The sequence below is a fragment of the Oncorhynchus mykiss genome, chromosome 8 (genome assembly GCF_013265735.2).
Source record: "Oncorhynchus mykiss isolate Arlee chromosome 8, USDA_OmykA_1.1, whole genome shotgun sequence".
In the NCBI taxonomy this organism is placed as follows: Eukaryota; Metazoa; Chordata; class Actinopteri; order Salmoniformes; family Salmonidae; genus Oncorhynchus; species Oncorhynchus mykiss.
In genome coordinates this window covers 74510351-74534132 of record NC_048572.1, presented here as the reverse complement: position 1 = coordinate 74534132, position 23782 = coordinate 74510351, and the positions used below count along the sequence as shown (strand labels likewise).

At 44.2% G+C, this 23782-nt stretch overlaps 1 protein-coding gene and 1 long non-coding RNA gene across 2 annotated transcripts; one reads left to right on the top strand and one right to left on the bottom strand.

The window, feature by feature from the left end:
• Positions 1-115: 115 nt before the first annotated feature.
• LOC110530584 (putative ferric-chelate reductase 1) lies at positions 116-3459 on the bottom strand. Its single transcript, XM_021613779.2, has 7 exons — positions 3170-3459; positions 2892-2992; positions 1261-1467; positions 971-1075; positions 745-883; positions 503-628; positions 116-371 (listed from the first exon to the last, which is right to left on the bottom strand). Exons 2-7 carry the CDS (start codon positions 2988-2990, stop codon positions 328-330), a joined length of 720 nt encoding a protein of 239 aa, XP_021469454.2. The 5' UTR covers positions 2991-2992; positions 3170-3459; the 3' UTR covers positions 116-327.
• LOC110530585 lies at positions 2124-5052 on the top strand. Its single transcript, XR_002474550.2, has 4 exons — positions 2124-3007; positions 3285-3343; positions 4589-4734; positions 4892-5052. It is a non-coding gene; the product is annotated as an uncharacterized LOC110530585 (long non-coding RNA).
• Positions 5053-23782: the final 18730 nt, after the last annotated feature.

Below are 23782 nucleotides of genomic sequence, written 5' to 3'. Positions count from 1 at the left end.
ATTCACATTCTTAAAATAAAGTGGTGATCCTAATTGACCTACGATTAAATATTGGGAAAAACTGAGTTTAAATGTATTTGTCTAAGGTGTATGTAGACTTCAACTGTACATTATGAACCAATTAATTCCTTTTACTGTAGCATACGTACATTCTAATTGTTCCCTTTCACACACATTTAAAGTTACCAAGATCCCACATTAACAGTAGCATTTCATTGCACGTAACAGTAATTCATCTGAGATACGGAGTCAATTTTCCTTCAAATATTTAGGGTAAAAGGGTTCTCTTTCCATTGGTGTTGAAGCTGGCTAACGTTCAGGTTCTCTTCAGGAAAGACGATACATCAGCACACTGAGCAGGACCATCACAGCTGAAAGGGAAGTGTGGATTGACTGGATGTTATGGACCCGACAGAACACTGGGAAGCACTAGAATAGACATGACCCCAGCAGATCTATGGTTGATTAAGGGCAACTTCTAGTTCAAGCCTGATTTGCTTACCTTGGGATGTGAGTGCGCTGCTGCCGGCTGTTGTTGGGACTGCTGTTGTTGCAACGTTGCTGGTAGGGTCAGCCAGGTTCAATGGCTTATTGGTCAAGTGTATGTTGATGTCACCAATACCCATACCTGAATAAGTAGGGATGAAGCAGAAGGCAGATGTTTAGAAGATAAAATGATTACAGTGAGGGGGGGGGGGGGGGGGGGGGGTCTGTGCCTGGTTCCAATATCAGGTCAACACTTACCGTTTATGACATTTCCCACAGCGAGGAAGGTGACGAAGGTGGTGACGTGACTTGTCCTGGTTGTTGCATTAACCGCTGGCAGCATGAATTTACACTGTATGAAAGTCCCATTGACTGAGCCAGTGATGTTTTTCACAATCTGGGAACACAAGAAAAAGTGTTACATTTGCCTACAGTCAATAACCAACCTCATTAGTGTCAATTGATTAGATGAAAGCCTCTTCACCCTTTGTGTCAGAGAAATTGTGTTGTTGAGGTTGTTGCGCTGGGCAGAGCGGAAGAAGAAACTGCCATTTCTGTTCTGGGCACAGATAAAAACCATAGACGTTCCCTATTCATAGGAGAGAGGGAGAGCATGGGTTACAGACAATCATCATTACCTCTACTACAACAACAATTTAATGTCCAAAGAATGGTCCCTTAATGTCTTGTCTTTGGGAAGAAGTCCAAAAAGTAATAATTATGTGGTTATGGGTTCACCTTGTTTTTCTGGTTGTGTGTGTGTGCATGTGTTACCTCTGTCTCGTTGGCAGTCAGTCCTAGAGCGATGTATCCACTGGAGTTCCCAAGGAGCTCAACTAACAGGTCTACTCCATTAGGAGGAGAGGGGGCGGTGGTGACGATGGAAGCGAAGAGGCAGCTTGTTTTTCCTGTAGGATCACATTGTTCTGGGGTCTCTACACACAGCTTAGTCAATCCACAGCCTGTCCGTGTGATATGCACCTGTCAAACCACACACAGCAAATCTAGTTCAAGTTATGCACACACACACACACAAGTTCATTTCAATATCTACATTTGTGGGCTATTGACTCATTGACATCATACCAATGACTTCTAAAATCATCTGCCTAACTTTGATTTGGGAGTGAACTATGACTTTAAGTTAGGATCTGGCGCCCGATTCACAATTTTCTTAAGAATAAATGTCTTCTTAACTGACCATTTTTCCATAACTATAGACTTAAGAATAAAGTTAAGCAAAGTTGCTATTCCTCAAACTTATTGGACATGTTAAGGTTTTTCCTAAGTTTCTTCCTATGAAGAAAGTTATGAAATGGGATTTTTGAAAATAATGCTTTAGGATTTCTTATTTGAAATGTACTGAACTTTAGGACAGCTAAACCCTTGTCTTGAGACGACTAGATAACGTTAATGTTTACAAAATTTTCTTGCACCAGATACAGCTGGCAACCGGGTATTTAAATACAGAAAGAAAACAAATTAAACGTGCATTATCTAGCTAACTAGTAATTAACAATATATTACAATATTCTATAAGTGTTAAATAGCTAGCGTTATCTCGTCAATTTGCAAAGAACTTGGCAAAGTTAGCTATGTTGTTGGCTATAATGTCGGGACGCTTGGCTAGCGAAGGTAGCTAGCTACCTAATTTACCGGTTGCGCAGTCCCAATTCCACCTTCTCCTCCAGCTGGTCCACATTAATGGTCTCTCAGCTCCCTTCTTCTTAGCAGTCGACTTGATGTCGGACCACTTCTTTTTTTAAGGCGTCACTGTCCTTTGCCATAACCCCGACAGCATTGACAGACTCGGCCACTCGCCCATCCTCTCTCTTTTTTTTGTCTGCATTGACCCCGCAGTTATCAAGTCTCCCCAACAGCAACCTTTTCCTGGCTGCTATTTCCTCCACCATCACTCCAAGCTCTTGTTTGCTGAAAATTTTATTTTGATGTACAGTAGCTAACGCTAGTCTTCCTATAATGTGTGAAAAATAACGTTTTTTGTATGCGTGTATAAAGGGTTCGCGAGCTGGAGACATAAAGCAAAAAAAAATCTGGAGATATAAAGCAAAAAAAAAGTAATTAAATGTAAACATCAACACTTATAGTGGGCCAAATCCTATCATTCATGTCACATAGGCTTATTTATTAGTTTCAAGCACGTCACTAATGTCAATGCCACATAAGACGATATTTACGAAGTTCTTAAGAAATATATTTACGAAGTTTCTAAGAAAACGACGAATTCCCAAGAACATCGAGGAATCGCATTTACGAACTATCTTATGAACTTCTTATTTTTTTTGTTTTCAGCAGCTTCTTAATTTTTTTCGTAAGTAATGTTTTGTGAATCCGGCCCCTGGTCCATAAAGGTGTTGCTGGAAAGAGTAGATTGAGAACCTTACCTCCGTATTATTGGCAAACGAGAGATGTCCGTTTCCACTAACACCTGGTGCCAGGCAGCCCATCACCACAGAGGCCACAAAGAGAAGTCCTCTGTCCATTCCTACATGGGAACATGGTAAATGGTGGAGAAAATAGAACAATTATCAGAAATAAATCACTCATTGTTATCTTTTCTGATAGTAGAGAAAAACATTTGTCATATTTTATTTAAGAAGCCATCAACCAAATGTTTTAAATCTAAATGCAGAGTATTCTTAAATACAAATACAAGACTTACTTGGTCCTGTATTTAGTAAGCTTATCCTTTAGTCAATACACTGTCTCAGCGGGATTAATACTTTCTAAATTCTGTAATATGTTTTTTACTCCTTATCTACATGTTCATGTGGAAGGAGGCAGGGCGTGGATTACCGGTAAAGGTGTGTTACCACGCAATGGAATAATACTGTATGTAAGTATGAATTCAGAAATTCAGTTCCTCGTTTGCCCTTGTGTATTTACAAGAAGGAAACTATTAGTCTAGACCAGTGGTTCTCAATCCTGGTCCTATGGACCCAAAGGGGTGCATGTTGTGTTTTTTTCCTTAGCACTACACAACTTATTCAAATCATCAACTCATCATCAAGCTTTGATGATTTGAATCAGCTGTGTAGTGCTAAGGCAAAGGTCAAGGTTTGAGAACCACTGGTCTAGACCAATTGTTGACAAAAGATCTGGTCTGATTGGTCAAAAGACCAATTATTGGCAAAAGATTTTGATGCAATTGGTCAAAAGAACAATTATTGGTGTAAGTGGTATAAGCAAACTTAGAGAACTAGTGGGCTAAGTACTGATGTCAATTCAATTCTTCAACTGACCAACCCTATATTGATAGATACAAACCTACATGCATCCTCTCCATTAGGCTTGGGCGGTATAACAATGAGTTATTGTGAAATCACACATAGAAGGAAACAATGTGCGATTAAAAAGAAACTGGTCTGATAATCAAGTCAAATCTAATGTTGTTTGTCACATGCTCTAAATACAACAGGTGTTATACATTACAGTGAAATGCTTACTTACAAGCCCTTAACTAACAATGCAGTTTTAAGAAAAATAAGATTTAAGAAAATATTTACTAAACAAACTAAAGTAAAAAGAAAGTAACACAAAATAACAAGGCTATATACAGGGGGTACTTGCTGTATGGGATGAAAACGAGACAACTTTTCAGTCTGAGCAACTGTAGGCTACTAAAATGAGCAGATGCATACAGCCTATGTTCGCTGTCCATTTGGTCAGGGTAAACTAATTGGTAACGTTATGTATTTATAGTCCATCTGTATTTATAGTCCAGAAAATGTAAATGTGATCAAATTTTGTTTATATTCCAAATCGGGCTGGCTAGGCTGCCAATATGTTTTCAATCAAAAATGATTAACTGGAAATAATCAATCAACATAATAGTGATGACAGATGTGAGTAAACAATTCTATAAGGCCTACAGTTGCATAGGACTGCATGATACAAACATTCATAAAGCAAACTCAGCCCACAGTTGATGATCAGGGTGTTATTCAAGAATGTTTCTTGGGCTACTTTGATATATTAAGTGGGCGAGATGCCAACTCTTGTGTTTAACTTCACAGAGAAACTTGTTCAAACCTATGATGGCGCAGCTGTAATGGAATATATCTGATATTTTTATTTCCAGTTAAGTCCCCTGCTATTCCCTGATTTTAAGAGGTGATGACCAGTCCACTCTACTACCATTGTCAACTCTGTCCTGACATGAACTGAAGCAACGTCTCATGTGCCCGCTAATCCACTGGCACGTTGCATGTTTCCTCTCCAAGCACTGTGAGTACCCCTGTCAATTTTCTCTCATTACTCTATGTAGAGTCAATCACATATACACTTACATTAGTACACATCAATGATTTTACTCTTTGCTTGGACTAACTCATTATTTGCTCTTTTGCCTAACTTTGTAGTGTGTTGTTTTTTGTCTTCCCAGGCAAATCCTGCATTGAAGTCAAGCCTGTGAACAACTCAACTCATGCCTCATACCCTCATTCAATCATTGCTGTGATCCCTTCCAAACACTGTGTAGCTAGCCCTCTCATTCCCAATCCCCATAATATTGTACTATACATATTTTTATTAAATGCTTTAGGTTAAAATAATTACTCTTTTGATGATTTTTGATACACACTTTGACATCTCTGTGCGCTCAGCGCCTATATCGTGGGTCTCCCATCCTCCTCAATTTTTCAAGTCACCAGCCTCCATTAGTGCAGGAGTACAGGTTAGTTGAGGTAATTGAGGTAATGTGTACATGTATGTAGGGGTAAAGTGACTGCATAAATAATAAACAGCGAGTAGCAGCAGTGTAAAAAAAATGGTGTTGGTGATGTGGACACCAAGGAACTTGAAACCTGCTCCACTACCGCCCAGTCGATGTGAATTGGGGTGTGCTCAGTCCTCCTTTTCCCGTAATCTATTATCAGCTCCTTAGTCTTGGTTACGTTGAGCGATAGGTTGTTATTCTGGCACCACCCGGCCAGGTCTCTGACCTCCTCCCTATAGGCTGTCTTGTCGGTGATCAGGCCTACCACTGTTGTGCCGTCTACAAACGTAATGATGGTGTTGGAGATGTGCCTGGCCATGCAGTCATGGGTGAACAGGGAGTACAGGAGGGGACTGAGCACGCACCCCTGGGGGGCTCCAGTGTTGAGGATCAGCGTGGCAGATGTGTTGCTACCTACCCTCACCACCCCCCAGGCGGCCCGTCATGAAGTACAGGATCCAGTTGCAGAGGGAGGTGTTTAGTCCCCGGGTCCTAAGCTTAGTGATGAGCTTTGAGGCACTATGGTGTTGAACGCTGAGCTGTAGTCAATGAATAGCATTCTCACATAGGTGTTTCTTTTGTCCAGGTGGGAAAGGGCAGTGTGGAGTGCAATAGAGATAGCATCATCTGTGGATCTGTTTGGGCGATATGCAAATTGGAGTGGGTCTATGGTTTCTAGGATAGTGGTGTTGATGTGAGCCATTACCAGCCTTTCAAAGCACTAGATGGCTACGGACGTGAGTGCTACGGGTCTGTAGTCATTTAGGCAGGTTGCCTTCGTGTTCTTGGGCACAGAGACTATGGTGGTCTGCTTGAAACATGTTGGTATTACAGACTCAATCAAGGACATGTTGAAAATGTCAGTGAAGACTCCTGCCAGTTGGTCAGCACACGTCCTGATCGCGACGATCAGTCAGCGTTTCCTTTTCAGAAGACTGTCTGGTTCACTTCCTTTACCTGATTTTCATATGAAATGCACACCTTTAATTATTAACCTGCATATCGCAAAGCTCATTCTATTAAAGGTATAGTATTTTACCCAGGTCTTGGCCAGTGTGAACTATAGCAAACATAGACAACACAAACAATCAAGCAGAATAATAGCTAAAAGCACTAAATGCTTCATTCTTCAAACATGGTTTTACTGGTTGTATTCCACATTTTCTGGGTTTGATGTCAACAGTAAAACCCATAGTCATGCCATGGAAAGAGAGGGAGCGAGAAAGAAGGGACTTTTGGTCTGCATTCTTGAATCAAGTCCACTTGGATTCGTTCCACCTGAGAACAGGTAATCATAACAGGGATCATGGGACAAAAAAACAAAACACAATCAGCTCCAGTTACTGACGCAGGTTCAGTTGACACACCTTCCTGGCTGTAGTTCATCATTTGTTACATGGTATCCTTTAAATTCTTTATAGGTTGCATTGTGTTTCTGGTGAAACCTACAGTATACTTCCTCCTGTTGTGAAACAGCTTCCCCTTAAACTTTTATTGGGTTCATTACCAGCAGGTTAGACTCAGGTAAAAATAACTACACATACTCAAGTTACGCTGGACAACTTTTCTGCTCAGATGCTGATTGAAAACCAGATACAAAAGGGGATCAACAATGCATGAAGTTATCGCTATTATTACTAAGGGCTACAGCACGATAAAAGTTTAAAGACAATGTTCAGCGTTTGCGGAGACTGCATTCTTTGTAGTCCTAAACGCTGCATATGTCAACTCGATACATTTTCCTTACATTTCAATTGCGATATAGTGCGGAAGATCACCCACTGGAGAGGCAGGCCCACCGAATCAGATTGAGCAAAATGCATTTTTGGGGGGTGTTTTTACTTAAACATGCAAACACCGTCAGATAGAATTAATAGCGAGCAGTACACTGGAATGACATACAGATTAACTGGAATAACATTCCCTCTCATGGGATGGATGGCCAAAAAATAACTAACTGAAAGCCACACCCCCAACAACCCACAAATATGATCGCATTGAGGCATACAGTGAACTCCAAAAGTAATGGTATAATGACACATTGGTTAATTTGGCTCTTTACTCCAGCGCTTTGGATTTTAAATGATACAGTGATGAGGTTAAAGTGCAGACTGTCTGCTTTAATTTGAGGGTATTTTCATCCATATGGGCTGGTGGCCCTAAGCGACCGCTGATGTTGCATATGCCTGGAATCGACCCTGCAAACAAGCCAGCTCATAATCCAGTGCCTGTATAACAGTCAACAAACATATAATGCCTTCAGAAAGTATTCACACCCCTTGACTTTTTACTAATTTTGTTATGTTCCAAAGTGGGATTAAAATTGTCATTTTTTTTGTCAACAATCCACACACAATACTCTGTAATGTCAAAGTGGAAGAAGTATTCTATGTTTTAATTTTTTTAGTAATGAAAAATAAAACACATATATCTTGATTAGATAAATATTCAACCCCCTGCGTGAATACATGTTACCATCACCTTTGGCAACAATTACAGCTGTGAGGGTTTTTGTGTAAATCTCTAAAAGCTTTTCATACCTGGATTGTACAATATTTACCCACTATTCTTTTAAAAATTCTTCCAAGTTATTTCAAGTCGATTGAAGTCAAAACTGTAACTAGGCCACTCAGGAACATTCAATGTTGTCTTGGTAAGCAACTCCAGTGTATACTCCTGGGGGCTGGTACAACTCAAGTTTTCACAAAAAAATAATTCCTCAAAGAATTAACTCAAAATAATATTTACGATCTGTGCCACAAATAACGATAACTGTATCGACCTTGTGTTTATAAACGTAGATATCTATGCATTTTGTGGCACAGGGCACCATTTTACTGAAGAAGTTTTTATTTTTATTATTTGATTATTTTGTTTTGTTTTTGTGTACTGTTGTGTATATTAAGTATATTCATATGTATATGGATGTGACATTTTAATGTGTTTCTTGTATTTTGATCTTTGTTGTGTTATACAGGGCTCATCTGAAAAAGAGACCTCTAGTACTACAACTCTGTCGCCCTCAAGTGGTAAGAGCATGGCTGTATCTGCTTTAGTTTTAGCCGTATACTAAAGTACAGCGAGCATTTTTAGATAATTTCAGTGTGGCAAAAACAAATTATGTTAGAAGTTAGCTCTATTTTTTTTTAGAAACCAACACCTCAAAAAACATAAACCTATGTTTATGGAATTTACATTTTAGTAATTTAGCAGACACTCTTATCCAGAGTGACTTACAGGAGCAATTAGGGTTAAGTGCTTTGCTCAAGGGCACATCGACAGATTTTCCACCTAGTCTGCTCGGGGATTAGAATCAGAGACCTTTTGATTGCCAGGCCAATACTCTTAACCTCTAGGCTACATGCTGCCCACATGTGAATGTGACCCATGTATCAGTAACCATTAAATAAAGAACAAATTTAGGAGTTCAGTGGCAAAAACATTACTATAAACACACCAAAAGTAATTTGAGGCCAGCATTCAAATTGTGCAAAAAACACCTGAGTTTGCGACACACTGATCTCTGACATTGGAAAAGTGGTCATGGCAAACATTTAAGCAGAGAAAGAAAACCCTGAGGATATTCACATGAGCAGCAAGCATTGTTATTTTAAGTGATTTGAGTCCGTGTGAATCCACTACCAGTTTTCAGACAGAGATATATTTTAATACAACAATCTCTACAATGACCTTGTTTAAAAAATCACTTAAAAAAAGTTTAATGACAAATGTGTATAAAAGGCACCATTTGAAGTTCCATTGCTCTAGTTTCAAAGAAGGAGCAAATATTAGCAACACAATGACTGGCTTTTGATTTGTCCCCAAATAAATAATCTAAAAACCAAACACCATGTCAATCCATTTTAGAATACTTAATCACATTTTCAGTAGTTAATAATGCCGACGAGAGCCTTGGCCGAGAGGCTTTTGCTCAGCATCGCCCTCTCCCCTGTCCCTTTCGCCCTCTCCCCTGTCCCTTGCATCACCCAGTCTCCTCTCCCTTTCAGCATCACCCAGTCTCCTGTCCCTTTCAGCATCACCAAGTCTCTTGTCCCTTTCAGCATCACCCAGTCTCCTGTCCCTTTGTCCCCGCTGTTCCATAAGGTGTATTTTTACCTGCTTTTTAAATCTGATTCTATTGCTTGCATCAGTTACCTGATGTGGAATAAAGTTCCATGTATTCATGGCTCGCCTCCCATAGTCTGTTCTGGACTTGGGGACTGTGAAGAGACCTCTGGTGGCATGTCTTGTGGGGTATACATGGAACAGTAGTCCAGGTGCGACAAAACCAGGGCCTGTAGGACCTGCCTTGTTGATAGTGTTGTGACGAATGCAGAGCAATGCTTTATTGTGGACAGACTTCTCCCCATCTTAACTACTGTTGTGTAAAAATGTTTTGACCATGACAGTTTACAATCCATGGTAACTCTAAGCATTTTAGTCACCTGAACTTGCTCAATTTCCACATTATTCATTATGAGATGTAGTTGAGGTTTAGGGTTTAGTGAATGATTTGTCCCAAATATAATGCTTTTCATTTGGAAATATTTAGGACTAAGTTATTCCTTGCTACCCATTCCGTAACTAACTGTAGCTCTTTGTTAAGTGTTGCAGTCATTTCAGTCGCTGTAGCAGCTGACATGTATAGTGTTGAGTCATCCGCATACATAGACACACTGGCCTTACTCAAAGCCAGTGGCATGTCGTTTAGTAAAGATTGAAAAAAGCAAGGGGCCTAAACAGCTACCCTGGGGAATTCCTGCTTCTACCTGGATTATGTTTGAGAGGCTTCCATTATAAAAAGTAACTCTTTATCCACATTATAGCAGGGGGTGTAACGCCATAACACATCCGTTTTTCCAGCAGCAGACTATGATCAATAATGTCAAAAGCTGCACTGAAGTTTAACAAGACAGCCCTCACAATCATTTTATCTTAGCCAATCATCAGTCATTTGTGCTAATCAAATCAAATTTTATTTGTCACATGCACCGAATACAGGTGTAGACCTTACAGTGAAATACTTACTTACGAGCCCCTAATATGTACATGTAGGTAGAGTTATTAAAGTGACTATGCATAGATGATAACAACAGAGAGTAGCATCGGTGTAAAAGGGGGGGGGGGGGGGGCAATGCAAATTGTCTGGCTAGCCATTGGATTAGGTGTTCAGGAGTCTTATGGCTTGTGGGTAGAAGCTGTTTAGAAGCCTCTTGGACATAGACTTGGCGCTCCGGTACCGCTTCCCGGGAGGTAGCAGAGCGAACAGTCTATGACTTGGGTGGCTGGAGTCTTTGACAATTTTTTGGGGGGCCTTCCTCTGACTGGTATAGAGGTCCTGGAAGTGCTGTGCTTGTTGAGTGTCCTTCCCTATATGCATGCTGAAAGTATGTTGTCAATTTGTTTACTGTGAAATAGCATTGTATCTGGTCAAACACAATTTTTCCAGAAGTTTAGTAAGGGTTGGTAACAGGTTGATTGGTCGGCTATATGAGCCAGTAAAGGGGGCTTTACTATACTTGGGTAGTGGAATGACTGGAATTCCCTCCAGGCCTGGGGGCAAGCACTTTTCTAGTAGGCTTAAATTAAAGATTGGGCAATATCGTCCGCTAATATCCTCAGTAATTTTCCTTCCAGGTGGTCAGACCCCGGTGGTTTGTCATTGTTGATAGACAACAATAATTGTTTCACCTCTTCCACGCTGACTTTTTGTATTTATTTTTTTACTTCACTTTTATTTAACCAGGTAGGCTAGTTGAGAACAAGTTCTCATTTACAACTGCGACCTGGCCAAGATAAAGCATAGCAGTGTGAACAGACAACAACACAGAGTTACACATGGAGTAAACAATAAACAAATCAATAACACTGTAGAAAAAAAGAAAGAGTCTTGTGTGTAAAAGGCATGAGGAGGTAGGCGAATAATTACAATTTAGCAGACTAACACTGGAGTGATAAATTATCAGATGGTCATGTGCAGGTAGAGATACTGGTGTGCAAAAGAGCAGAAAAGTAAATAAATAAAAACAGTATGGGGATGAGGTAGGTAAATTGGGTGGGCTATTTACTGATGGACTATATACAGCTGCAGCGATCGGTTAGCTGCTCAGATAGCAGATGTTTAAAGTTGGTGAGGGAGATAAAAGTCTCCAACTTTAGCGATTTTTGCAATTCGTTCCAGTCACAGGCAGCAGAGAACTGGAAGGAAAGGCAGCCAAATGAGGCTTTAGGGATGATCAGTGAGGTACACCTGCTGGAGCGCGTGCTACAGGAGGGTGTTGCCATCGTGACCAGTGAACTGAGGTAAGGCGGAGCTTTACCTAGCATAGACTTGTAGATGACCTGGAGCCACTGGGTCTGGAGACGAATATGTAGCGAGGGCCAGCCGACTAGAGCATACATCATCTACGTGCTTTAGTAACAAAACGGATGGCACTGTGATAAACTGCATCCAGTTTGCTGAGTAGAGTATTGGAAGCTATTTTGTAGATGACATCGCCGAAGTCGAGGATCGGTAGGATAGTCAGTTTAACTAGGGTAAGTTTGGCGGCGTGAGTGAAGGAGGCTTTGTTGCGAAATAGAAAGCCGACTCTAGATTTGATTTTAGATTGGAGATGTTTGATATGAGTCTGGAAGGAGAGTTTACAGTCTAGCCAGACACCTAGGTACTTAAAGATGTCCACATATTCTAGGTCGGAACCATCCAATGTGCTGATGCTAGTCGGGCGTGCGGGTGCAGGCAGCGAACATTTGAAAAGCATGCATTTGGTTTTACTAGGATTTAAGAGCAGTTGGAGGCCACGGAAGGAGTGTTGTATAGCATTGAAGCTCGTTTGGAGGTTAGATAGCACATTGTCCAAGGAAGGGCCAGAAGTATACAGAATGGTGTCGTCTGCGTAAAGGTGGATCAGGGAATCACCCGCAGCAAGAGCAACATCATTGATATATACAGAGAAAAGAGTCGGCCCGAGAATTGTGGCACCCCCATAGAGACTGCCAGAGGACCGGACAACATGCCCTCCGATTTGACACACTGACCTCTGTCTGGTGAACCAGGCAAGGCAGTCATTCGAAAAACCGAGGCTACTGAGTCTGCCGATAAGAATATGGTGATTGACAGAGTCGAAAGCCTTGGCCAGGTTGATGAAGACGGCTGCACAGTACTGTCTTTTATCGCTGGCAGTTATGATATCGTTTAGTACCTTGAGCGTGGCTGAGGTGCACCCGTGACCGGCTCGGAAACCAGATTGCACAGCGGAGAAGGTACGGTGGGATTCGAGATGGTCAGTGATCTGTTTGTTGACTTGGCTTTCGAAGACCTTAGATAGGCAGGGCAGGATGGATATACAGTGGGGCAAAAAAGTATTTAGTCAGCCACCAATTGTGCAAGTTCTCCCACTTAAAAAGATGAGAGAGGCCTGTAATTTTCATCATAGGTACACTTCAACTATGAGAGACAAAATGAGAAAAAAAAAATCCAGAAAATCACATTGTAGGATTTTTTATGACAGGATACAGGATGCAAATTTCTGCTTGAAAAACCTGGCCTTTGCTTTCCTGACTGACTGCGTGTATTGGTTCCTGACTTCCCTGAACAGTTGCATATTGCGGGGACTATTCGATGCTATTGCAGTCCGCCACAGGATGTTTTTGTGCTGGTCGAGGGCAGTCAGGTCTGAAGTGAACCAAGGGCTATATCTGTTCTTAGTCCTGCATTTTTTGAACAGAGCATGCTTATCTAAGATGGTGAGGAAGTTATTTTTAAAGAATGACCAGGCATCCTCAACTGATGGGATGAGGTCAATATCCCTCCAGTATACCCGGGCCAGGTTGATTAGAAAGGCCTGCTCGCAGAAGTGTTTTAGGGAGTGTTTGACAGTGATGAGGGGTGGTCGTTTGACCGCGGACCCGTAGCGGATACAGGCAATGAGGCAGTGATCGCTGAGATCCTGATTGAAGACAGCGGAGGTGTATTTGGAGGGCCAGTTGGTCAGGATAACGTCTATGAGGGTGCCCTTGTTTACAGATTTAGGGTTGTACCTGGTGGGTTCCTTGATGATTTGTATGAGATTGAGGGCATCTAGCTTAGATTTTAGGACTGCTGGGGTGTTAAGCATATCCAGTTTAGGTCACCTAACAGAACAAACTCTGAAGCTAGATGGGGGGGCGATCAATTCACAAATGGTGTCCAGGGCACAGCTGGGAGCTGAGGGGGTTGGTAGCAGACGGCAACAGTGAGAGACTTTTTTCTGGAGAGATTAATTTTTAAAATTAGAAGTTCGAACTGTTTGGGTTTGGAAAGTATGACATTACTTTGCAGGCTATCTCTGCAGTAGACTGCAACTCCTCCCCCTTTGGCAGTTCTATCTTGACGGAAAATGTTATAGTTGGGTATGGAAATCTCCACATTTTTGGTGGGCTTCCTAAGCCAGGATTCAGACACGGCAAGGACATCAGGGTTGGCAGAGTGTGCTAAAGCCGCGAGTAAAACAAACTTAGGGAGGAGGCTTCTGATGTTGACATGCATGAAACCAAGGCTTTTTCAATCACAGAAGTCAACAAATGAGGGTGCCTGGGGACATGCAGGGCCTGGGTTTACCTCCACATCACCCGCGGAACAGAGGAGGAGTAGGATGAGGGTGCGGCTAAAGTCTATCAAAACTGGTCGCCTAGAGCGTTGGGGACAAAGAATAAAAGGAGCAGATTTCTGGGCATGGTAGAATATATTCAGGGCATAATGCGCAGACAGGGGTATGGTGGGGTGCACGTACAGCGGAGGTAAGCCAAGGCACTGGGTGATGATAAGAGAGGTTGTATCTCTGGACATGCTGGTGGTAATGGATGAGGTCACCGCATGTTTGGGAGGTGGGACAAAGGAGGTATCAGAGGTATGAAGAGTGGAACTAGGGGCTCCATTGTAAACTAAAACAATGATAACTAACCTGAACAATAGTATACAATGCATATTGACATTTGAGAGAGACATACAGCGAGGCATAAAGTAATCGCAGGTGTTGATTGGGAGAGCTAGCTAAAACAACAGGTGAGACAACAACAGCTAATCAGCTAACACAACAACAGCAGGTAAAATGGCGATGACTAGGCAGAGAGGGTCGGATTAACTACACACAGCCTGAGTTCGCGGCTGGGGCCGACTGTAATTTCTTCTGGTGAAAGAGAGGCGGACCAAAATGCAGCGTGGTTAGTTTTGTACATCTTTAATAAAGATGAAAATATAACAATCTACAAAACAAGAAATGTGAAAAAGCCGAAACAGTCCTATCTGATGCCACAAACACAAAGACAGGAACAATCATCCACAAACACACAGTGAAACCCAGGCTACAACTAATGACACCTGCCTCTGATTGAGAACCATACTAGGCCGAAACATAGAAATACCCAAATCATAGAAAAACAAACATAGACTGCCCACCCAAACTCACGCCCTGACCATACTAAATAATGACAAAACAAAGGAAATAAAGGTCAGAACGTGACAGTACTCCCTCCAAAGGTGCGGACTCCGGCCGCAAAACCTTAACCTATAGGGGAGGGTCTGGGTGGGCGTCTGTCCGCGGTGGCGGCTCTGGCGCGGGACGCGGACCCCAATTCACCATCGTCTTAGTCCGCCTTATTGTCCGCCTCCGTGGCTCTCTAACCATGGCAACCCTTCTCAATGACCCCACTGGAGAGAGGGGCAGCTCGGGACAGAGGGGCAGAAGCTCTGGACAGAGGGGCGGAAGCTCTGGGCTGAGGGGCTCTGGCGCCTCTGGGCTGAGGGGCTCTGGCGCCTCTGGGCTGACTGGCGGCTCTGGCGCCTCTGGGCTGACTGGCGGCTCTGGCGCCTCTGGGCTGACTGGCTGCTCTGGCGCCTCTGGGCTGACTGGCGGCTCTGGCGCCTCTGGGCTGACTGGCGGCTCTGGCGCCTCTGGGCTGACTGGCGGCACTGGCGACCCCTGGCCGACTGGCGGCACTGGCGCCTCTGGGCTGACTGGCGGCTCTGGCGCCTCTGGGCCGACTGGCGGCACTGGCGCCTCTGGGCCGACTGGCGGCTCTGGCGCCTCTGGGCTGACTGGCGGCACTGGCGGCCCCTGGCCGACTGGCGGCACCTGGCCGACTGGCGGCACTGGCGGCTCCTTGCAGACTGGCGGCACTGGCGGCGCTGGGCCGACGGGTGGCTCAGGCGGCGCTGGGCAGACTGGCGACTCTGATGGCGCTGGGCAGACGGGTAGCTCAGATGGCGCTGGGCAGACTGGCGACTCTGATGGCGCTGGGCAGACGGGAAGCTCCGGCAACGCTGGAGAGGAAGGCTCTGGCAGCGCTGGACTGAGTAGCTCTGGCGCCTCTGGGCTGAGGGGCTCTAGCGCCTCTGGACTGAGGGGCGGGAGCTCTGGCAGCGCCGAACAGGCGGGAGACTCCGGCTGCGCTGGGGAGGAGGAAGGCTCTAGCAGCACTGGACAGGCGGGAGACTCCGGCAGCGCTGGAGAGGAGGAAGGGTCCGGCAGCACTGGACAGGCGGGAGCACCTGTAGGGATGAGACGGAGAGACAGCCTGGTGCGGGGGGCTGCCACCAGAGGGCTGGTGCGTGGAGGTGGTACCGGATAGACCGGACCATGCAGGCGCACTGGAGCTCTTAAGAGCAGGGCTGATTCAGATTCACCCTAGCCCGGCAGATGTGAGGAGCTGAGATGTAGCGTACCGGGCTAAGCACGCGTACTGGGGACACCGTGCGTTCCACCGCATAACACGGTGCCTGACCAGTACCACGCCCGCCACGGTTAGCACTGCTAGGCGCACTGTAGCGCTGAGCTGGCACAGGACGTGCAAGGCTAGGGAGGTGCACAGGAGGCCTGGTGCGTGAGGCTGGCACCATCTTCACCAGCCGACTAGCACGCACCTCAGGACGAGTATGGAGAGCTGACCCAGGTGTCATCAAATCCCCGACACGCTCCGTCGGGCGAATTCCGTGTCTCATGCACCAACACAGCAACTCCCTCATATCTCTCTCCTCCAATCTCCCCATTAACTCCTTCACAGTCTCTGCTTCGCTCACCTCCAACACCGGCTCTGGTTCTGGTTTCCTCCTTGGCTCCTTACGATAAACAGGGGGAGTTGGCTCAGGTCTGACTCCTGACTCTGCCACACTCTCCCTGTGCCACCCCCCCAATACATTTTTGGGGCTGACTCTCGGGCTTCCTTGCCAGCCGTATTCGTTTCGCCAACCTCATTCTCCTGTAACCTTCCGCGCACTGCTCCATCGAATCCCAGGCGGGCTCCGGCACTCTCCCTATTTGTTAACAACAGCTGGTGCATGAAATCTAAGGAAGTCTCTAGATTTTGCTCGCCTGAAGTTGAGTATCTTGTGATAAATTGCAGACCACACTACTTAGACCACACTGCCTAGAGAGTTTTTAGATATACTTTTCATGGCTGTTTAGTGAGGGAAAAAAGTATTTGATCCCCTTCTGATTTTGTACGTTTGCACACTGACAAAGAAATGATCAGTCTATAATTTTAATGGTAGGTTTATTTGAACAGTGAGAGACAGAATAACAACAAAAAAATCCAGAAAAACACATGTAAAAAATGTTAGAAATTAATGTGCATTTTAATGAGGGAAATAAGTATTTGACCCCTCTGCAAAACATGACTTAGTACTTGGTGGCAAAACCCTTGTTGGCAATCAGAGGTCAGACGTTTCTTGTAGTTGGCCACCAGGTTTGCACACATCTCAGGAGGGATTTTGTCCCACTCCTCTTTGCAGATCTTCTCCAAGTCATTAAGGTTTCGAGGCTGACGTTTGGCAACTCGAACCTTCAGCTCCCTCCACAGATTTTCTATGGGATTAAGGTTCCGGAGACTGGCTAGGCCACTCCAGGACCTTAATGTGCTTCTTCTTGAGCCACTCCTTTGTTGCCTTGGCCGTGTGTTTTGGGTCATTGTCATGCTGGAAAACCCATCCACGGCCCATTTTCAATGCCCTGACTGAGGGAAGGAGGTTCTCACCCAAGATTTGACGGTACATGGCCCCGTCCATCGTCCCTTTGATGCGGTGAAGTTGTCCTGTCCCCTTAGCAGAAAAACACCCCCAAAGCATAATGTTTCCACCTCCATGTTTGAAGGTGGGGATGGTGTTCTTGGGGTCATAGGCAGAATTCCTCCTCCTCCAAACACGAAGAGTTGAGTTGATGCCAAGGAGCTCCATTTTGGTCTCATCTGACCACAACACTTTCACCCAGTTGTCCTCTGAATCATTCAGATGTTCATTGGCAAACTTCAGACGGGCATGTATATGTGCTTTCTTGAGCAGGGGGACCAATTGTTTTCTTGGTGACTATGGTTCCAGCTGCCTTGAGATCATTGACAAGATCCTCCCGTGTAGTTCTGGGCTGATTCCTCACCATTCTCATGATCATTGCAACTCCACGAGGTGAGATCTTGCATGGAGCCCCAGGCCGAGGGAGATTGACAGTTCTTTTGTGTTTCTTCCATTTGCGAATAATCGCACCAACTGTTGTTACCTTCTCACCAAGCTGCTTGGCAATGGTCTTGTAGCCCATTCCAGCCTTGTGTAGGTCTACAATCTTGCCCCTGACATCCTTGGAGAGCTCTTTGGTCTTGGCCATGGTGGAGAGTTTGGAATCTGATTGATTGAATGCTTCTCTGAACAGGTGTCTTTTATACAGGTAACAAACTGAGATTAGGGGCACTCCCTTTTAAGAGTGTGCTCCTAATCTCAGCTCGTTACCTGTATAAAAGATACCTGGAAGCCAGAAATCTTTCTGATTGAGAGGGGGTCAAATACTTATTTCCCTCATTAAAATGCAAATCAATTTATAACATTTTTGACATGCGTTTTTCTGGATTTTTTTGTTGTTATTCTGTCTCTCACTGTTCAAATAAACCTACCATTAAAATTATAGACTGATAATTTATTTGTCAGTGGGCAGACGTACAAAATCAGCAGGGGATCAAATACTTTTTTCCGTCACTGTATTTACCACTACAGACGGATGCCGGCACTAAGACCGCACTCAGTCAGTTGTATAAGGAAATAAGCAAACAGGAAACCACTCACCCAGAGGCGGTACTCCTAGTGACTGGAAACTTTAATACAGGCAACTTAAATCAGTTCTACCTAATTTTATCAACATGTTAAATGTGCAAACAGAGGGGGAAAAATTATAGATCACCTGTACTCCACACACAGAGATGCGTACAAAGCTATCCCTCGCCCTCTATTTGGTAAATCCGACCACAACTCTATCCTCCTGATTCCTGCTTACAAGCAAAATTTAAAGCAGGAAGCACCAGTGACTCGGTCTGTAAAAAAGTGGTCAGATGAAGCAGATGCTAAACTACAGGACTGTTTTGCTATCAGAGACTGGAACATGTTCCGGGATTCTTAAGATGGCATTGAGGAGTACACCACATCAGTCACTGGCTTTATTAATAAGTGTATCGAGGACATCATCCCCACAGTGACTATACGTACATACCCCAACCAGAAGCCATGTATTACAGGCAACATTCGCACTGAGCTAAAGGTTAGAGCTGCCGCTTTCAAGGTGCGGGACTCTAACACAGAAGCTTATAAGAAATCCTGCTATGCCCTGCGACGAACCATCAAACAGGCAAAGCGTCAATACAGGGCTAAGATTGAATCGTACTACACCGGCTCCGACGCTCGTCTTATGTGGCAGGGCTTGCAAACTATTACAGACTACAAAGGGAACACAGCCGCAAGCTGCCCAGTGACACGAGCCTACCAGACGAGCTAAATCACTTCATGCTCGCTTCGAGGCAAGCAACACTGAGGCATGCATGAGAGCATCAGCTGTACAGGACGACTGTGTAATCACGCTCTCCGTAGCCGACGTGAGTAAGACCTTTAAAGAGGTCAACATTCACAAGACTGCGGGGCCAGACGGATTACCAGGAGGTGTGCTCCGGGCATGTGCTGACCAACTGGCAGGTGTCTTCACTGACATTTTCAACATGTCCCTGACTGAGTCTGTAATACCAACATGTTTCAAGCAGACCCTGTGCCCAAGAACACGAAGGCAACCTGCCTTAATGACTACAGACCCGTAGCACTCGCGTCCATAGCCATGAAGTGCTTTGAAAGGCTGGCAATGGCTCACGTCAACCCCATTATCCCAGAAACCCTAGACCCACTTCAATTTGCATACCGCCCAAACGGATGATGCAATCTCTATTGCACTCCACACTGCCCTTTCCCACCTGGACAAAAGGAACACCTGTGTGAGAATGCTATTCATTGACTACAGCTCAGCATTCTACACCACAGTGCCCTCAAAGCTCATCACTAAGCTAAGAACCCTGGGACTAAACACCTCCCTCTGCAACTGGATCCTGGACTTCCTGATGGGCCGCCCCCAGGTGGTGAGGGTAGGTAGCAACACATCTGCCACGCTGATCCTCAACACGGAGCCCCCCAGGGGTGCGTGCTCAGTCCCCTCCTGTACTCCCTGTTCACCCACGACTGCATGGCCAGGCATGACTCCAACACCATCATTAATTTTGCAGACGACACAACAGTGGTAGGCCTGATCACCGACAACGACATGACAGCCTATAGGGAGGAGGTCAGAGACCTGGCCGGATGGGGCCAGAATAACAACCTATCCCTCAATGTAACCAAGACTAAGGAGATGATTGTGGACTACAGGAAAAGGAGGACCGAGCACGCACCCATTCTCATCGACTGGGCGGTAGTGGAGCAGGTTGAGAGCTTCAAGTTCCTTGGTGTTCACATCACCAACAAACTAGAATGGTCCAAACACACCAAGACAGTCGTGAAGAGGGCACGACAAAGCCTATTCCCCCTCAGGAAACATTTACAATTTGGCATGGGTCTCAGATCCTCAAAAGGTTCTACAGCTCCAACATCGAGAGCATCCTGACTGGTTGCATCACTGCCTGGTATGGCAATTGCTTGGCCTCCAAACGCAAGGCACTACAGAGGGTAGTGTGTACAGCCCGCATGGCAAGCGGTACCGGTGTGCCAAGTCTAGGACAAAAAGGCTTCTCAACTGTTTTTACCCCCTAGCCATAAGACTCTTGAACAGGTAATCAAATGGCTACCCGGTCTATTTGCATTGTGTGACCCCCGTCCCCCCCAACCCCTCTTTTACGCTGCTGCTACTCCCTGTTTATCATATATGCATAGTTACTTTAACTATACATTCATGTACATACTACCTCAATTGGCCCGACCAACCAGTGCCCCCGCACATTGGCTAACCGGGCTATCTACATTGTGTCACCACCTGCCAACCCCTCTTTTACGCTACTGCTACTCTCTGTTCATCATATATGCATAGTCACTTTAAACATATCTACATTTACAGTCGTGGCCAAAGGTTTTGAGAATGACACAAATATTAATTTTCACAAAGTCTGCTGCCTCAGTTTGTATGATGGCAATTTGCATATACTCCAGAATGTTATGAAGAGTGATAAGATGAATTGCAATTAATTGCAAAGTCCCTCTTTGCCATGCAAATGAACTGAATCCCCCAAAAACATGTCCACTGCATTTCAGCCCTGCCACAAAAGGACCAGCTGACATCATGTCAGTGATTCTCCTGTTAACACAGGTGTGAGTGTTGACGAGGATAAGGCTGGAGATCCTTCTGTCATGCTGATTGACTTCGAATAACAGACTGGAAGCTTCGAAAGGAGGGTGGTGCTTGGAATCATTGTTCTTCCTCTGTCAAGCATGGTTACTTGCAAGGAAACACGTGCCGTCATCATTGCTTTGCACAAAAAGGGCTTCACAGGCAAGGATATTGCTGCCAGTAAGATTGCACCTAAATCAACCATTTATTGGATCATCAAGAACTTCAAGGAGAGCGGTTCAATTGTTGTGAAGAAGGCTTCAGGGCTCCCAAGAAAGTCCAGCAAGTGCCAGGACCGTCTCCTAAAGTTGATTCAACTGCGGGATCGGGGCACCACCAGTACAGAGCTTGCTCAGGAATGGCAGCAGGCAGGTGTGAGTGCACCTGCATGCACAGTGAGGCGAATACTTTTGGAGGATGGCATGGTGTCAAGAAGGGCAGCAAAGAAGCCACTTCTCTCCAGGAAAAACATCAGGGACAGACTGATATTCTGCAAAAGGTACATGGATTGGGGTAAAGTCATTTTCTCTGATGAATCCCCTTTCCGATTGTTTGGGGCATCTGGAAAAAAGCATATCCGGAGAAAACAAGGTGAGCACTACCATCAGTCATGTGTCATGCCAACAGTAAAGCATCCTTCATGTGGATTCATGTGTGGATCATTCAGAGATCCTCACTGAACTTCTGGAGAGAGTTTGCTGCACTGAAAGTAAAGGGGCTGAATAATTTTGCACGCCCAATTTTTCAGTTTTTGATTTGTTGAAAAAGTTTTAAATATCCAATAAATGTCGTTCCACTTCATGATTGTGTCCCACTTGTTGTTGATTCTTCATAAAAAAATACAGTTTTATATCTTTATGTTTGAAGCCTGAAATGTGGCAAAAGGTCGCAAAGTTCAAGGGGGCCGAATACTTTCGCAAGGCACTGTATATGGTAATATCCTTAATACTGGAGTCGAGCTTCAATGCCATGCAACACTCCTTCCGTGGCCTCCAACTGCTCTTAAACGCTAGTAAAACCAAATGCATGCTTTTCAAACGTTCGCTGCCCTCGCCCGCCCGTCCGACCAGCATCACCAACCTGGATGGTTCTGACCTAGAATATGTGGACAACTGTAAATACCTAGGTGTCTGGCTAGACTGTAAACTCTCCTTCCATACTCATATTAAACATCTACAATCCAAAATCAAGTCTAGAATCGGCTTTCTATTTCGCAACAAAGCCTCCTTCACTCACGCCACCAAACTTACCCTAGAAAAACTGACTATCCTACCAATACTCGACTTCGGCGATGTCATCTACAAAATTGCTTCCAATACTCTACTCAGCAAACTGGATGCAGTCTATCACAGTGCCATCCATTTAGTTACCAAATCACCTTATACCACCTACCACTGTATGCTCTAGTCGGCTGGCCCTCGCTACATATTCATCGCCAGACCCACTGGCTCCAGGTCATCTATAAATCTATGCTAGGTAAAGCTCCGCCTTATCTCAGCTCACTGGTCACGATAACTACACCCACCCGTAGCACACGTTCCAACAGGTATATCTCACTGAGCATCCCCAAAGCCAACACCTCATTTGGCCGCCTTTCCTTCCAGTTCTCTGCTGCCAGTGACTGGAACAAATTGCAAACATTGTTGAAGCTGGAGACTTATATTTCCCTCACTAACTTTAAACATAAGCTATCTGAGCAGCTAACCGATTGCTGCAGCTGTACATAGTCCATCTTTAAATAGCCCACCCAATCTACCTACTTCATCCCCATACTGTTTTTGTTTACTTTACTGTTCTTTTGCACACCAGTATCTCTACTTGCACATCATCATCTGCTCATTTATCAATCCAGTGTTATTCTGCTAAATTGTAACTATTCGCTCCTATGGCCTATTTATTGCCTACCTCCTCATGCCTTTTGCACACACTGTTATTAGACTCTTTTTTTTACTGTGTCATCGACTTGTTTGTGTTATTGGCTTGTTTGTTTATTCCATGTTATTCCATGTGTAACTCTGTGTTGTTGTCTGTGTCACACTGCTTTGCTTTATCTTGGCCAGGTCGCAGTTGTAAATGAAAACTTGTTCTCAACTAGCCTACCTGGTTAAATAAAGGTGAAATAAATTTAAAAGTCCATCTTTTTACTGAACAGGTGAATAGTTCTCAACTCTGTATCACCTTAATGTTGTTGTTTTCAGAGAGACTGTCATTTCTGGCTGAGAGTTCACTGTGTAATGACTGCTGGTCCTGTATGACAACAGAAGCTAGTTTGGAACAAATTACAGGCAACACAACGATCAAATGATGTTACCTGCACAGTGACCATTTAATTATGAATCGGTTCGCTTTACAGTTCATTGATATAAAATCAAGGTTAATGGACTCATGAAAGCACATTTTCCTTTGTTCTTACATTCAGTTCACACGTTTAGAAATCATATCATACAGGGCTACTTCACCTCTACTTCTTGAGATGGTTCTGTTCAAGTTTGGAAGACTTCTTGAACATTCCACTGAAGATGCCTTCTTTCTCCTGAAGCATGCAGAGGGCCGTTTACACAGAACATCAACATGAAGTTATCAGAGAATCAAATAAGTAGAGTTTAAAGCTAGAATCCTTAGTTGCTACATCCATTATCAGACTTATAAATTAATGATACAGTGGGGAGAACAAGTATTTGATAACCTGCAAAATCGGCAGTGTTTCCTACTTACAAAGCATGTAGAGGTCTGTCATTTTTATCATAGGTACACTTCAGAATCTAAAACAAAAATCCAGAAAATCACATTGTATGATTTTTAAGTAATTAATTAGCATTTTATTGCATGACATAAGTATTTGATACATCAGAAAAGCAGAACTTAATATTTGGTACAGAAACCTTTATTTGCAATTACAGAGATCATACGT

Coding starts and splice junctions, on each gene's coding strand:
- LOC110530584 (XM_021613779.2), bottom strand. CDS start 2,990: ATGGACAGAGGACTTCTCTTTGTGGCCTCTGTGGTGATGGGCTGCCTG. Junction 1,468..2,891: donor CGTTTGCCAATAATACGGAG/GTAAGGTTCTCA, acceptor GTGGTTTGACAG/GTGCATATCACACGGACAGG. Junction 372..502: donor CAGCGCACTCACATCCCAAG/GTAAGCAAATCA, acceptor CTTCCCTTTCAG/CTGTGATGGTCCTGCTCAGT.